The sequence below is a fragment of the Notolepis coatsorum genome, assembly GCF_963971535.1.
Source record: "Notolepis coatsorum genome assembly, chromosome: 1".
Lineage (NCBI taxonomy): Eukaryota > Metazoa > Chordata > Actinopteri > Aulopiformes > Paralepididae > Notolepis > Notolepis coatsorum.
Window position 1 is genome coordinate 241,101,897 of NC_140165.1, and position 17,315 is coordinate 241,119,211.

At 42.3% G+C, this 17,315-nt stretch overlaps 2 protein-coding genes across 2 annotated transcripts in view; both read left to right on the forward strand.

Annotated features, from left to right (window-relative positions):
• The window catches only part of LOC311224442 (uncharacterized protein), a 95,224-nt gene extending 84,703 nt beyond the window's left edge, over nucleotides 1-10,521 (forward strand). Inside the window, exons 17-23 of the mRNA XM_084309431.1 lie at nucleotides 2,350-2,557; nucleotides 3,548-3,667; nucleotides 4,394-4,445; nucleotides 6,687-6,823; nucleotides 8,541-8,629; nucleotides 9,695-9,851; nucleotides 10,180-10,521. Coding sequence (XP_084165557.1) covers nucleotides 2,350-2,557; nucleotides 3,548-3,667; nucleotides 4,394-4,445; nucleotides 6,687-6,823; nucleotides 8,541-8,629; nucleotides 9,695-9,851; nucleotides 10,180-10,326 — 910 coding nt within the window. The 3' untranslated portion in view covers nucleotides 10,327-10,521. The remainder of the gene's footprint in view (nucleotides 1-2,349; nucleotides 2,558-3,547; nucleotides 3,668-4,393; nucleotides 4,446-6,686; nucleotides 6,824-8,540; nucleotides 8,630-9,694; nucleotides 9,852-10,179) is intronic.
• Nucleotides 10,522-13,660: 3,139 nt separating this feature from the next.
• On the forward strand, nucleotides 13,661-14,356 carry LOC311224449 (phospholipid scramblase 1-like; the record flags this gene model as incomplete). Its single annotated transcript, XM_084309444.1, has 1 exon — nucleotides 13,661-14,356. One exon carries the CDS (start codon nucleotides 13,661-13,663, stop codon nucleotides 14,354-14,356), a length of 696 nt encoding a protein of 231 aa, XP_084165570.1.
• Between the last annotated feature and the right edge of the window lie 2,959 nt (nucleotides 14,357-17,315).

Below are 17,315 nucleotides of genomic sequence, written 5' to 3' on the forward strand. Positions count from 1 at the left end.
ATAGTGAGGTCTTCCATCAGGTTTTATTGCAATTGTTCTTTCAAATCTTTGATTTGTATTGATTGAAATCCTTCTTATTAAATACGGATTCCTTTTCAAACTGCTCAGAACTCGATTTCTTCAACCGCCGCGCCGTGTTCTCTGAAGGTGTACGAGCAGAAAACCATCACATACATGGTTATCTGCATTTGTAGCTAAGTAGTACTTCAAAGAGCTTTATAAGGTTAAAACACAGCGCAGAGTACGAAGGTTAAGCTAGGAAGTTACTACATTAGTTAGTTAGTTATTATTATTATTATTATTATTATTATCGAAGTTTAAGGTGACGTTGTCATCACAACCGTTACATATATATAATATATATATATTTCTTAAGTGCCATTTGGACTTAATAACTTGAATTTTTTTATGTATTTTTTATTTACCTATGTTGTTCTATTATATAAAGGACATGAATTATGCACCAACGCTATGGAACACCCTAACTATGGACATTAGGGAGGTTAAATCACTAAATATATATAAAAAAAATATATATAAAAAAGAAGCTAAAAAAAACATACCTCTTCACCTTAGCCTTTTAATACACTCTGCTGCTTAGACTCATTGCATCCAGACTGTGATTGTTGCACTGTAGATGAGAACTATTTTATTGCACTGGGCTATTGCACTATTTTACTCTGTCTATTTTATACAAATGTATGTCTATTTTATTGCACTGCTCCTATTTATATACTCATTCTATGTCTGCACTTTATGGATTGCAAATACCTGCAAATAGTCTGTAATAGTTAATGTCAGAAATCTATCATAAACTGCACGATTCCCAATAGACATGTTCACTGTTTACAAACATACCGTGTTCGAGCCCATCAGCAATACCAACTGAGTCACGTGACTAAGTTGCCCCGGACCTGCGCGAGCTGCTGTGCTAAAAGTGGCTCTATGGAGAAACCATTTAGTCCCCTGACTAAAAGTTATTTCAAACGAAAACGGTTGGATGTCATTTAGCCAAATCAGCATGGCTGTGTGTGTGAGTCTTTCACTTTTTACATATTTAGCTTTGACATGGATTGATTGTTTAGATCGCTAGCATGGCTGACAAATGCAAATATATTGTAGTGTGCCCCATTGTTCTGACCAGGATTACGTTCCTTTCTGCCCCTGTGATGCGTGCGCACACTGAGTCTGACGTATACAGCGAACGTCTATACAAGTAGGGCCTCCGACCCGCGAGGTGGGTGGGACCTGTGCATAGGGTTGGGTACCATTCACATTTTGAACCGATACCGGTACCTGGTAATCAATAGTATTACAGGCAGGCAGCTTAATCCCCTCTGGCCCAGAAAGGCATTTTCCCATAGACGGCTCATACAAAAGACACAGCTCTGTTAAGCTCTAGCCCTATTTTCTGAAAATCCGCCTAAAAGTACATGCCCAAGTAAATGGAAGATTGCTACACTTCTACAAGGTCAATTTGCATGTTCTTGGTATCTAAGAACATCTATGGACCTTAGGGAATGTATTCCCAGTGTCAGAATTATTGTGTCTGTTACTATGCTTGAGTAAATTGTGATGAAACAAAGGAGAATATAAATTATAATTTTTCTTTGCATCTTTGACGGTGAATAACACCATGCTAACATTGAGTTAGGAGGAATTTCGCTCACTGAGCTCATTCAGCACCTTCTTGAGATCAAGTGTACAAGAGATCTAAGCGAATGAATAAAGGGAAGATAATTAAACAGAAGGACTTGTAGATACAATTCTGCCATCCGGACATATGCAATTTGAAGTATAATGCATTTTAATATATCAGGCCTATAAATGACCTTATTATGGCCAAGTCATACATCTATGGATAGGGCCAAATCTCCTCTTTCAAATGGCAGTGTTAAATCTGGATTTAATGCATGCAATGTACAGAGAGTTCATATTATTCAGAGAAACTCTTATTTTCGAAAAAAATATATTAAACATCGGTAAACAAACGTAGTGCTGAAAATATACACTTTGGCTGCTGTTTTGATAGGTTTAGGGTCTTTACTCTTGGCTACATTTGACAACATTAATTAATATGGTCTGTATTGATCGATTTATGACGAGAATAGCAGGGTCCCCCAATTGGTTAAAAATGTACAGGTTACAAGACTGAGAATATACCTTCAACTTGAAATAAGTCCTCTAATAACTTTGTTAATTATGTACTTTTTTTCACAAAGAGACTTTGAAAAGTCACCCAGAGCCTTAACCTTGTGACCTTGTTAACTAGTACGAGCAGACAGCATCTCAGCTGCGAGATGTGTGTTCTATGATGAGCCAGCTTTATACCCCCTCCTCTCTCTCTAGGTTCAATGTCAATTTGCAGTGTGGCTCTCAACCCAATGCGGACATCGCCCTCCATTTCAACCCACGATATGACAGTCACCCTGCTTATGTGGTCACCAATTCCTCCCAGCACTCAAGCTGGGGGACCGAGGAGAGAAAGCAGAATTCCCCTATCACCGCTGGTTCTGGCTTCAATCTGACGATCATAGTTCAACGTGAATCCTACCAGGTTTGACTTGGCCCGACAATCTACTGTACATGACACACAATCTACTGTACATGACACACACAAGCTACTGTACATGACACACAATCTACTGTATATGAAACACACTCTACTGTATATGACACACAATCTACTGTACATGACACACAATCTACATATGACTGTACATCTATTGTTATGTTTCTTCTTGGCAATTCCATGTGATCTCGGGCTATACAAATAAATTAGATTTGATTTGATTTATGACACAATTTACTGTAGATGACACACAATCAGAGCAAGATACACTTCATCAGTCAAATACAAGTTTTAACAAATACAAATACAAGGAAGTATTTTGTATAAAAGTATGTATGACAACTAATAAAGAAACTTGAACTTGAAGGTTTAACAAATATATGGGGTTAACCCCTTAACCCCCAGTTAATGGGGTTGATATTATGTGCCAACATTATGGGAAATGCACTTGTCATCATCTCCAGAGTCAGACAAGAAGATAGATACCAATTTCCTCTCTGTGCATTCAATAGAAAGCTATCCGGCTACAAGCTAGCCTAGCTTAGCACAAATGAATGGAAGCGGATACGGATCAGCTAGCCTAGCTTAGAACTCTGGCAGAGGTGTTTTTGGCCAACAGATATCCATATTCGCTTCCATTCATTTGTGCTAAGGTAGGCTAGCTTGCAGCCAGATTGGGGGAGGTGCTACAATAATGCATAGATCAGTGTACCATGAGGTACTTATAGCCTACTGAATACAGAAGTATGGACTATTACAATGGTCAAATGTATTTCATTACACATTATAGGCAATCCTGTAAAATAGCTTATTTTAGTGACATATTGATCTTAATGGCTAAATAGTTTTGTGTGTGTCAATTTATATCCACTTGAATTCATGAATGAACATCATAGTCACTATGACTGAAGTGGGTTTAATGTCTCCTCCCCACCTGATCCCAGACCAGCATGTTAAACACGTCTCTTTCCTCAGGTGAGCGTCAATGGGAGCTACTTCATGGAGTTCAGACATCGCATTCCATTCAACATGGTGGACACCATCACAGTGGCAGGGAAGGTGGAGGTGGCTTCCATCACCTTCCAGAATCCTGCGGTGAGGGTGAAGGCAACCTGGGCTAGTTATGATTTGATTTAGATTTATTTATTGGACCTCTGAGGAAATTAGTCTTATTAAATTAACAAGCCAAGACAAAGTGTAGATGAAGTGAAATTGGCCTGCCTTTCACAAATAAATGACTGCACGGCTGACTGTACAAACCTTGATTGGGTGCGGCTGGGTAGCGTAGAGGACTAAGCACTCGCCTACCAGCGCAAAGACTCCAGCTGTCAGCGGTACCTCCAGCTTGGTCAGTCATCCCTACTAACACAATTGGCAGTGTTCGCGGGTGGGAAGCCGGTGGGGTATGCGTCCTGGTCATTGCGAACAGCGACTCCTACTGGTCGGTCAGCACTGGAGGGGATCTGGGGGAAATAGTGTGAACCTCTGCATGCATTACGTTCCCCCAGTGAAACTCCTCGCTGTCAGGTGAAAATAAGCGGCTGGCGACTCCACATATCGGAGGAGCCATGTGGTAGTCTAAAAAACCCTCCCCAGACCGACAGTAGGGCAATGACCAGGAAGGGAATTGGCATAACAACTAAATTGGGGGATGGGAGGAAAGAGAGAAAGGCAAAAATAAATAAATAAATAATAAAACCTTACCTAGACTTAATATTTTATATGAATGATTCTAAATTCTATATGCAATAGCTACTGTATATTAGTGAGAGATATATTGAAGGAAACCAATGTAAAACACAAGCTTCTTCTCTTTTTCAGGTTCCTGCTCAACCCGGCAGAAGATCTGGCGGGCGTCGTGGTAGGGGCAGCGGTGAGCAGCTCCCCATCCCCCTCTATATCTGCCCCTACTTACCCCTAACGTGAAGTTAGTCAGCTAGACGTTAGGTTAAGTTAGGTGAGTCTAGAACAATGGAGAACAACGACGTCGGCAGAATTCCATACTCCGAGATTAAGATCCACGGACGGGAAACAAGAGCTGACACGATCGTGAGGGAGAGGAGAGGAGAATGAAAAAGAGAAGGTTTAACCTCTTAAGCCCAGTGGTGCGTTCCTGAAATCAACTGGGATTGCACGCACCTAATGGCGCCACGTGCGAATGCGCATAAATGTCCCCTCGCTTGAGCACAGACTACAGACAGTGCCTAATTGCCTCTACGAATGGAATGTAACACATGTCATTCACAACAAGTTAGGTGTGAATGTATCTGAGAACGTATTTAACACACCTGACGACCGGCGCTATTGATATGCAAATAGCGAGTACTTATCTGGGCTTGCTTCATGCGTCCCATGAAGAACGCATGCCTGCTTAAGCCTGACGGGTCCGGTACCGGTCCCAAGATGACATCACGTCATAAATCAATCTTTCTAGATTGTATCATCATCATTTATTTATTCGTACATGGAATTACCACAGTCCAACAGTACATATTCATATAATTCACCAAATGCCATCATATGAGTCATATGAGAATAGGGCATCCAGAGCTCTCAATGAATGTTCAAATTTCGAAAAACTACAGTACCCACCTAATTCTAGCTTCCTGCAAGCAAATGACTTCTGTATGAAATAAAATAATTTCTCTTATTTCTCAGGATACTCTATCACAACACTGAACGTTATTGGCATAGATTGGAGCGCAGTTAGTGTGTCTACCTTCTGTGACATCTGTATTGAAAATGGCGGAGCCATATCCATTCTAAGAATCAAACTGTACATACAGTAGATTTCATTCTTCATTCTCGATGCACGCCTGGTGATACTAAATCCAAATTGAACTCTGCCATTTGAAAGAGGAGATTTGGCCCGATCCATAGATGTGGGAGTTGGCTATAATAAGGTAATTTATGAGCCTCATATTCTATATTCTATAATAATATTTCAAATTGCATGGGTCCGGATGGTAGAATTCACTACTGTATCTACAAACCTTCTGTTTAATCATCTTCCCTTTATTCATGTCCTTAGATTTGTACATGTGATCCCAAGAAGGTACTGAACGAGCTGAGTGACAGTTTTTCATGTCTGGTAATTTTTAGCATGGTGTTATTCACTGTCAAAGATGCAAAGAAAAATCATAATTCCTATTCTCCTTTGTTTCATCACAATTTAAGCAAGCCTAGTAATACACACAATATTTCTGACACTGGGAATACATTCCATGAGATCCATAGATGTCCCTAGATACCAAGAACATGCAAATGCACCTTGTAGAAGTGGAGCAATCTTCCATTTACTTAGGTATGTATTTTAGGCAGATTTTCAGAAATCGTTTCCCTCAATACGGGAAACGATCGCTGGCCAACAAGACGGGGGACTGGTGAACAACCAATGGGAATACAAGGAAGCTAGCTTAATGTGCTTCATGGAGTCTTGGCGGAAACATCCCGGACAGCACTATAGAACAAGAAGGCTTCATGGTGGTGCGAGCTGACGGGGATGAACAAGGCACCTAACATTAACTCAAGGGACACCAACAATCTGAACAAGCTGGTGAGGAAGGTTAGTTCCGTGGTGGGAATCGAGCTGGTCAATCTAGAGGAGGTGGCAGAGAGGATGAGAAAGAAGCTGGATGCTATCCTGGAGAACCCCTCCCACCCCCCCCTACGAGGAGCTAGCCAAGATGAGGAACACGGTCATACCCCCCCGACACACCACTAACCGCCTTGGCAAGTCCTTCGTGCCAGCGGCCATCAGGCTCCACAACCGGGGGCATTGGACTGATGCCAGCAGCTGGAGAACTAACAGCGGCAGAAGTTGAACTATTAGAAATGTCTGTGACTCTTAACCACTAAACCCTGCATGGACTATAACGTATATTATGGCCGATAGAGTATACAGACCCTCATCTGTACCTTTCTGTATACTGTTGACTCTTAGTCATATTGTATATTCAGATTCAAATCTTTTTTGTCTATATTTATTGTCCTATAACCCTGCCCATACCTGTACCCCCCCCACCCCCCCCTCCCCTCCCTCGTGCTGCTATGATACCTGAATTTCCCCAAGGATACAAGACAATATCTTATGTTCTTTTTCTGCCACATCCAGGATGTTCTCTGCGTCCAGCCTTCAGCACGCAGGCAGCCTTCCCCGCGCAGACAGCCTTCCCCGCGCAGACAGCCTTCCCCACGCAGACAGCCTCCTTTTATGGCTCTCCATCTCCACTTGGATTCCCCGCTGCTCCGGTGAGCACCTACTGAAAACTACAGCCATCTTTCCTCCCTTCCTTTGAGAAATCAGAGATTAGACATGACCAGATTGGTAAGAGTAGTAGTAGTAGCAGTAGTAGTAGTAGTAGTAGTAGTAGTAGTAGTAGTAGTAGTAGTAGTAGTAGTAGTAGTAGTAGTAGTAGTAGTAGTAGTAGTAGTAGTAATAGTAGCAATAGCAGTAGTAGTAGCAGCAGTAGCAGTAGTATGCATGTGAATGAATGTTGGTGGTGGTCGGAGGGGCCGTAGGCGTTGATTATTCGCCACGCTTCCGTGAGTCTGCCTCAGGGCAGCTCTGGCTGCAATTGTAGCTTACCACCACCGGTATGACTGTGTATGAACGAATAATGGACTCTGTGAAGCGCTCTGAGTCAGAGCAACAGTCAGTCAGAGAAGAGCGCTATATAAATCCAATCCATTATTATTATTAGTAGTAGCAGCAGTAGTAGTAGTAGTAGGTAGCTAGCTAGTACTAGTAGTATGTACAACAGGAAGTGGAGGACATGATTTGACCTTTGCACTTGTGTTAGATACAGTAACTTGACTATCATTGTCATATTGGTTGTGATACCTTCCTATATATATATATAATATAAATAAATGAGACCATTGCTGAAACAATGGGTAATTCTCATAAGACAAAATTTCCCATAAACCCGGTCGCTTACAGTTTTGCCGTTGGCTCCGCCCCACAGCAAGGGAAGGTGTTTTGATGAGAGAGGAGACGTTATTTTTGTTGATGAAGCAAGTTTAGTTTGGAAAGGCTTCCTTTTGTGCCATATGCCTTCAGTAGAACTCCCGTGGGTCCGGTTCAGACACACACACTATCTGGGCCGGACCCACACACTATCTGGACACACACACTATCAATAGAAAAGTATTGATGAACTTGTGGCACTGACTGCAATTGTCTTTCAGTCTCTATCGATCTCATGTCTCATCGAACATGTTTTTTCAGATTCAGATTCAGATTCCTTTATTGTCACTTATTTCAGTACTTTACAGCAAGAACAGTGACATTCTATTTATTGTGGTCCCTCGACCATAGCAGCTTCTATCTTAATAATAAGATAGATTCTTAATAATAAAATAAGATAAAAAATACAATAGATTTTGCATAGAATAAAATAAGATGACTAAAATAAAATATTACTACTGTATATACAGTTCTAAAAGTGTGCAGTGCAGATCAGGATGTAGATATTATACTATATACATTTTAAATAACAAAGATGGCTATGTACAGTTCCAAAAAAAAGTATGTGTGTAATGAGTAATGTGCGAATCTTTTTGCAGTGCAAAATGCAATGTGCAATACGGTTGTCAGCCGCAACAGTGTTTATCAAGTGTAGTTTCCTGGATGGAGGGACGCTCACATCCACAGATCTTTTGTGCTGTCCTCACGACTCTGCTCAGCGCTCTGAGGTTGAGGTCGATGCAGATCCCCCTCCAGGCGGTGATGCACCTCATCAGGACGCTGACGTTGTTCCTCTGTAGAGCGCCTTCAGGATCTTGGATGTCATGCCAAACTGCAGTTACTGTAGTAATCCTGAATTTACGATGATCTATTGATGTCAAAATCTTCCTAGTAGCTGCTTTAAAGGAAAGGCTAAGACATGTTGTATGTTAGTACAGTATTGGTTTAAATTGTGATTTCTCTTACTATATGTTGTTATTGTGTTCTATGTGTATGTAGGCTGTACCCTACAAGAACGTCATCAGTGGTGGACTTCACCCCGGCAAGACCATCACTATCCAGGGGCTGGTCAACCACAATGCCACAAGGTCTCACTTCATTATGTGTCTCTTGTCTGCATGGCACTCTTGACACAATTAATTCACCTCAAATGAGACTATTCCTTAAAGCTGCATCATTGCATTGCAGATGTATTGCATTTCGATGCAGGTGTTACATCAACCAACAGTTTCAGACACCCCTACAAGACCATACCATGTCAACCTTGCAGACGTGCCTCTCATTTAAGTACACCAGAATGCAGGAAATAAAGTGTTTGATGCACAATTTACCTGGGGAAGGACCCCCCAGACCCCTTGCTTAAAGTCGAAACAAATACACTGTCAAGATTCTGTAACGCTACTATGGCTGCTGCACTAGTGTAGAGTACAGAAAGCACAGTAAGCCTATACTGTAACTCACTGCCATGTGCATTTACATTTACATTTACATTTAGTCATTTAGCTGACGCTTTTATCCAAAGCGACTTACAAGTTCTGTACGACAAGCCATCAGGAAGGGCACAACTCTATCAGCTGAGCAACAATGTTCATCAAAGTGTTGAGTGCTACAGTGTAGGTTAGTTTATTAGGACAAGTGCATGACAGTATGGTTAGTTAGGGTTAGATTTTTTTTTTTTTATTGTTTTTTTTTTTTTATTCAGATAATGGTTGAAGAAGTGCGTCTTTAGTCGACGGCGAAAGATTGGACGTGATTCGGCTGTCCTAACTGGGGTGGGTAGTTCATTCCACCATTGTGGGGCAAGGACTGAGAATAGGCGACTTCTCTTTGATGACCCTCCCGGAGCTTGGATAGGAGTAGGTCTGAGGCGGCCAGAAGATGCAGAGCGTAGGGGTCTTGAGGGTGTGTAGTTAGAGACCATTGACCGGAGGTAGGCGGGAGCGGTTCCCTTTGCCGCACGGTATGCTAGGTCGAGGGCCTTGAAGCGGATTCGTGCAGCAATGGGGAGCCAGTGCAGGTCCCTAAGAAGTGGGGTGACATGGGCCGACTTCGGTACATGTGCCTCCATTATGTGCCTCTGTGTGGCTCTGGCTCTATACTGTAAACTCACTGCCATGTGCCTCCATTACTTGCCTCTGTGTCATCTCTCTCAGCTTCGTTGTGAACCTAAGCTTTCATATCGGCATCGCTCTGCATTACAACCCACGGTTCGGGGAGAACGCTGTGGTGCGAAACACCAAGGTGAGGGAGCAGTGGGGCAGCGAGGAGCGCTCTGGAGGAATGCCCTTCCACCGAGGACAGCCCTTCACGGTACAGTCACATTATCAACGTGTCCAACCCATCTAAATACCTGTACCTCCCCTCCCCCATGCTGCTATGACGCCCGCATTTCCCCAAGGGGATCAATAAAGGAATAATCTTATCTTAAATAAAAATGTTAACCCATTGAGATTATCCTCAACTACCACCCAGAAAAGTCCTTTATATTGATGTACATATTCCAAATATTAAAGAGTGTACTACTCACACACACTAATACTATGTAGATGTAAATGTTAGTTATTTAATGTTGAACTTGTGTCAACACTGGTCTTCCCTCGACTCTTTAAAGTTGCTAACGTTTGCCTTTTCTGTTCAGCTGACCCTCTGCTGTGAGGCTCACTCCTTCAGGATCGTGGTCAATGGGAATCAGTCGACCACATACAAGCATCGCCACGCCAACCTTCAGCAGATCAACGTCCTGGAGATCAGCGGTGACCTCAGTTTGACCTCTGTCCTGGTGTGAGCCTGAGGTTCACCAGACGCCAGTGTCCTGTTTTCCTTTTGCCTCATTGACGAGCCAACACCATTAAAAACACTGCTTTTATTCTTGTTTTTGGGTAATTTATTTTGTAATTATTTACATTTTTCAATTTTAAACACAAAACATAAAAATAAAAAAAACTCATGTTATTCATATTATTATTATTAATAATAAGATGTGACTCTGACTCTATAAATTGGGTATGTATTCACAGCATTGTAATAACACTTTTCCCTGCTTGATATGGTTTTGATCATTGGATTCTCTGGATTAATTTCACCCCACTGTTCTAGTGTCACTTCTGTTGTGATTATGGTATTACAACTGAGTGCTGTGGATCCAAATAAACAGTACACACTGTATATTGTGTCTGTACATAACCACATTTTAACAAGTTTACTTATACTCAACACTGCTCAAGGCTTCCTTCAGACAGCAGCTCCAATCCTATTCCTTATTTGCACATCAGATACGAGCCAGTCTGAACTGGTATTTATAAGGACATTTAATCAGAAGCCTATTAGGAGTTGAACATTATTAGTATTATAACTATTAGGAGCTGTTTGTTACTTTTACCCTCTTTTCTTCCCAGCTGGTATAGTATCTGTCTGCAGATCGTGTGAAGTTCAAAGTTCATTCAGTAACCGTTGGGGTGTAGGCAATGGAGTTCAGAGTGTATGGTATGGGGGGGGGGTGTCATCGTGGTACAGAGCTCAGGGAGATGACAGCTGAGGGAAAGGGAAATAAACAAATATAGAGAATTTGATTAACCCTAAACATGTTATACCCATCTAACTATGTCAAGTCAACATGGCAGCAGTGAAAAGGGCCTATTTACTATTTAAAACATTTCATAATGTTAACATAACAGCACAACGTACACCCACAACAACAAAAAAACGGGGCGATGGTGGCTCAGGAGGTAGAGTGGTCATCTGGGCCCAGAAGTTCAAAACTTTTAATCCCTATCTGATCCGATCAGATTTGTAAATCCCATTTTTTGTGATCCAGGATCAGACAACTCGGCCAGATTTTGTCCCGGTATTTCAAAGCAATCCAGGATAGGATCACCCTGATCCAGATTGAGACTTTTCAAGATTACTAGATCCTGAATATCAGTGCTTTAATCCTACCGATCTCCATCTAGTGGATATGGAAGACAAGGACCACATTGCAATGCAGAGACATCTATAATGTCTAATTATATTGTAAATACATAAAGGACATAAAATCATAATGGAATTGTAATTAAAAAAAAACTCCCACTAGGGTAACAACAAAAAAAACTTAATTCAAAGGCAGTTGGATCATCCAGACGTGCTTTGAGGAGCTGAATTCTAAGTGAGATTTCAGTTTGCTGAAGGTGATGAGTGCATGATGACAGATGGACTTTTTTTTGTTGAAGATATATTTTCTTTAATCTAAATTACATTTGTGATTGACAATCTTTGTTGTGATACTTTTATGAGCATACATATTTATGTCATCAGCATTTGGTTGAAAACAAAATAGGCCACCATTAATGTGACAAAAAATTATTTTTGATTTGCCATGAAGGCTAAGAATTTTGTATTATTTCAGTTAACAAACTTTGCCATCTTATTTATATTGAAACATATTTTTTTAGTACATTTTGCTCTGGTAAGGTAATCCAATGGAAATCCACCCTGGTGGGATCAAGAGAATCCAGTTTTTGGGATCAAATTGATCCCAATCCTGTGTTGTTGGTTTGAAATACCCGTTTTGAAGATTTGATCCAGATTAAAGCTTGGATTTGATTTCCTGATCTGATCAGATATCAAAGTGATCCTGATCCTGTTTTTTGGTTTTGAACTACCCACAATCCAAATCTGATCCGATAAAATAGGGATTAAAAGTTTTGAACTCCTGGGCCCTGGTAATTAGAAGGTTCCTGGCTCGATTCCGGCTCCTCCCGGCAGCGCGTCGATGTGTCCTTGAGTAAGACACTTAACTCCCTAACTGCTCCTGATGGTTGGCAGGTTGGCACCTTGCACGGTTGCCTCTGCCGTTAGATACTATCCAATTATTCACATCATTAAGTTCTCTGCTCAGGACCTCATTAAGCATACCATTCGATGGAGAAGCATAATACAAGGTCAGTGGAATCATCGGCATATTGGACCAATTTGGCATTCTTAGTAGCCCACGGTAGGTCATTGGTGAACACTGAGTAGAGCAGAGGCCCTAGGGAGCTCCCCTGTGGAACACCACACTCCAAACTTCTACTACTAGACAGGCTGCCATTCAAATATACCTGCTAAGATCTGGAGGACAGATAACTCTGCATCCACATCAAAGCCAGGGGATTAAAACCATAACATTTAAGTTTATCAATCAAGAGAGAATGGTCAATCACATCAAATGCAGCACTGAAATCTAAAAACACAGCTCCCACTATCATGGAGTTATCAATAGCTCTGAGCCAGTCGTCAGTCATGACAATGAATACTCTGCGTAACCTGACTCTGCTCTGATGCTCTTGACACTGAGCGGTTGCCAGGGACTGAGTCCCACAGTGCAACACCTCTCAGGTTCCCAACATACAAGCAGCATGTTTATGTCCCCGTGGCTGTACGGTACTCCTACTGTAGTCGTGTGTCTTCAGACCTGCTTTGACTCAAGGCTGAATCATTTTGAAGAGGCTTCTGGAGCATAAAATCCATGGGAATTGGTAAGCAATTTAGTTTTGCATTCTTTACTTATGTGTAAATGTAATGTTTTTATTAAAGGTCACCTGGATGTAAAATCTGGGGCTGCACAATCTGAACGATGAATGAGGCTCTAATGTGGAACAATAAAATGTTGAGTTTTCACACCCAATGAGGTTCATATTCTAGTATTGCTAACAGGACCTCATCTGGATGCAAGACCTCACACACGCATTGTATGGCTGCACAAAGCCCTAGGTTTTACATCCCAGTGACATCACACGTGCAATGCTTCCTTCTACTATTTCTACAAACTGTCCCTTTGTGGTGCTGGAATTGAACAGCTTTGCTCAACATTATTTAGTGTAATTCCCTCACTGTATTGTGTTTGTTTGGTGATTTTTGGCAGAGGACACATGGCAGACTCTGGTACATTTCCGGTACCAGTGTACAGTATCTGGGGGCAGGCGGGCCAGAATACAGTGTATCCAGTACAGATGGTCCCTGGAGCGCCCGTTGCCCCAGACTACATCCTATCTGGAGGACCACACCCTGTAGGCTTTGCTACCCTTCAGGCACCTATCATGATGCAAACAACCGCTGGAGCACCAGCTCCCCCAGGCTACACACCCCCCCAGGCTCCTGTGATGATGCCGGTCCCGGACAGGCCTCCAGGCTGCCCCCCGGGACTGGAGTACCTGACTCAGATCGACCAGCTCCTCGTGCATCAGAAAGTGAGCATGATGGAGGCGGTCCTGCGAGTTGAGATGAGAAACGCCTACATAGTGAAGAACAGCGTCGGCCAACAGGTTTTCACTGCAGAGGAAGAGAACGACTTCTTCACCCTGCAGTTTTGTGGCCCCAATAGGCCCTTCACCATTCACATCCAGGACAACCTGGGGCAGGAGGTCTTGACCCTGACACGCCCCCTGAGGTGCAGCTTGTGCTGCTTTCCCTGCTGCCTACAAGAGCTGGAGGTGCAGAACCCTCCTGGTAACCCCATAGGCTATGTGGTGCAGGACTGGCACCCTTTCCTACCCAAATTCACAGTTCTGAACGAGATGAGGCAGCCCCAGCTTAAGGTCAAGGGGCCATTTTGTGACTGTAATTGCATGTCTGATGTCACGTTTGAGGTGAAGTCTCTGGATGAGTCAGCTGTGGTGGGGCAGATCACAAAGCAGTGGGGTGGCTTCCTGCACGAAGGCTTCACCGATGCTGATAACTTTGGGATCTCGTTCCCAATGGACCTGGATGTGAAGATGAAGGCTGTGATGCTGGGAGTCTGCTTCCTGATCGATTTCATGTTTTTTGAGACAAACCCTCAGAATTCGCATCATTCATAACTTAAGAAAACCCAGTCTGCTACCCAGTCAGTAGCAGTACTACAGAATGTGACTGTGGGCTTCCTCTACCCAGTCAGTAGCAGTACTACAGAATGTGACTGTGGGCTCCCTCTACCCAGTCAGTAGCAGTACTACAGAATGTGACTGTGGGCTTCCTCTACCCAGTCAGTAGCAGTACTACAGAATGTGACTGTGGGCTCCCTCTACCCAGTCAGTAGCAGTACTACAGAATGTGACTGTGGGCTCCCTCTACCCAGTCAGTAGCAGTACTACAGAATGTGACTGTGGGCTCCCTCTACCCAGTCAGTAGCAGTACTACAGAATGTGACTGTGGGCTCCCTAACAAGAATACCCTGAAGACTCTAGCAGGAGCACTCATTCAAGGGTACTACGACTATGCTTGCACCTCATGGTACCAAAGCACATCAAAGGCACTAAAAAAGTACAGCAACTTGCAATGGGCCTGGTCTACAAGATACACTACGCGACCAAGGTACCCATGTACATGTCAAAATACTTCCCAAAAGTCAGTGAATACCACGATCACAACACCAGAGGGAGCTCCACAAATCATGTAAAACCCAGATTCGGCTCAAACAAGGGACTAAACACGTTTCGCAATTATGCCACATCAATGTGGAACGCCCTACCTAAAGCTGTAAAGGAATGTGAATCACTACCCACTTTCAAAAACACTCTCAAAAAACACCTACGTGAGACTGCAATTCGAAACTGGCCCCTACAAATGTCCTAACCTAGTTGTACAGTAAATGACCAAGTAAGGCTTTGTCAGTATTCCAATGTACAGTGTAAAATGTATGTGTGTCCCCTACCCGACCCCCCCCCCCCCCCCCCCCCCCCCCCCCACCTCCAATGGACAGCCCTCACCCACCCACCCAACCCCACCCACCCAACCTCCTCCAATGTACAGTTTCTACGCCAAATGTATATACACTCTTTTTCTGGACACTTTTGTATCACAAACAGTACTGTATTTGCAAATCTGATATGTCATAAATGTATAGATGTAGCAGTACTGTCTATCTGTATGTCATGTATGTCATATATGTTATGATGAATTGAAAATGGGGGACCCTGATGTAAACAAGACGAAAGTCTTTCTCTGGTCTGCATGCCCTTAACAATTGTATGTATTGAGCTGTACTGTACCCATTCTGCAATCTGTTAATAAACGTTTCAATCAATCAATCAATCAATCAATCAATCAATCCCTCTACCCAGTCAGTAGCAGTACTACAGAATGTGACTGTGGGCTCCCTCTACCCAGTCAGTAGCAGTACTACAGAATGTGTCTGTGCTGGTCGGCTGCTTGGGTACCGTAGGCTCCTTCTTTACATCCAGCCCTGCTGCCTAGCAGTGAACCCGGTTAGAGTCGAGTTGAAAATCTTTTCTCACTATTATTGTCAGAAGTGAGATGGGGATCAGTGGGTCTCATTCTCCAACGGACTTACGACAAAAAGGGCTTTCTCTTAGGGCCATTTGAGACCTTTTCGGGCAAGACATGAATATAGACAATATATTATAATATAATATAAATTATATACTGTATGTTTTATTGGGACGGTTGGTGAATCCCAAAATCGGCCCAAAAAGGTCTCAAATGGCCCTAAGAGAAAGTCGTAAGTCCTTGGTGAATGAGACCCAGTGTTATTCTGGTCCGAGACCCAAGACTTTAGGATAATATTCTCCACTCTCCATCACCACCAGGGGTGAGTAGTGTGTATGTGTGTTTGTGTACAGTATGTGTGTATGTGTTGTGGGAGAGGGAGGGGGTAATCTCTGAGGTATTTATGAGGACATTTAATCAGAAGCCTATTAGGAGTTGAACACACATATGGTAGCTGTTCGTTTTACCCTGTTTTCTTCCCAGCTTTTTACACTCATACATGAAATCTTAATTTCAAACCCATTCAGGGAACTTTTAGGGGCATTATTTTCCTCAAGCTTATTAAATGTCCTACTCTGTTTATCATAATGGAATATAGAGTCAATATAACTCAGGAGTTAGAGCAGTCGTCTGGTAATGCGGATGTTCCCGGTTCGGTTCCAGGTCCTCCCGTGCAGTGTGTCCTTCGGCACCTTGCATGGTCGCCTCCGCCGTCTGTGTGTGAATGTGTGAGTGAATGGGTCAAATGTGAGGAACAAATTGTAAAGCGCTTTGGATAAAAGCTGCTATATAAATGCACCATTTACCAAATAAATGATAAAAAGAAATACAATAAAGACAAGAGTAAGCCAGGTCAATCGATTCTTGCCTACACAAGGGAAGGAGTCAAACAAATGATGATAGAATAATAAGATAGAATTCGAGGCTCCTCTAATACATTTGAATGAATTTGGAGTCCATTCATGGAATACATCAGACCCTCCACCTGCCCTGACATAACTTCATATGATATCAATTGTGTTTAAGGTTTTGCGTTTTTTTTTTTGTCTTTTTAAATGCCTACCCCCCCCCCCCCCCCCGATCATTGTGTTTATTCTGCATGTAAGTATAGTTATATGGTTGTTGGGAGTTTATGTTATATAAAAAAGAAAAAGCCAATAAAAAAAATATAGATATTTCTAACTTGTGATTTTTACAGCATAAAATGACATGAGCATAACATCTAAATAATTGATTAGGCTTGTGTATGTTTGACGACAATAAAATTCACGCTAGGTCATTTCATTTCAAAATATTTGAATGAACTTTCTCTGGTACAATATGAATCACTGAATGAATTAATCCAGAATGAACGTTAGAGCCACAGTTAGCACACAATCCAGTTTGAATAAGGAAATATGACATGAGGCTGAATTGCAACAGGCCATACTATACTATAACTGTATGACAATAGGTCTTACTGTTTGCAATGCAATAATCAGGAATGCCAAAATTGCCAATAGCAAATAGATCTTATTTTATATGAAACAAACATGGACAGTGTCAAGAAGA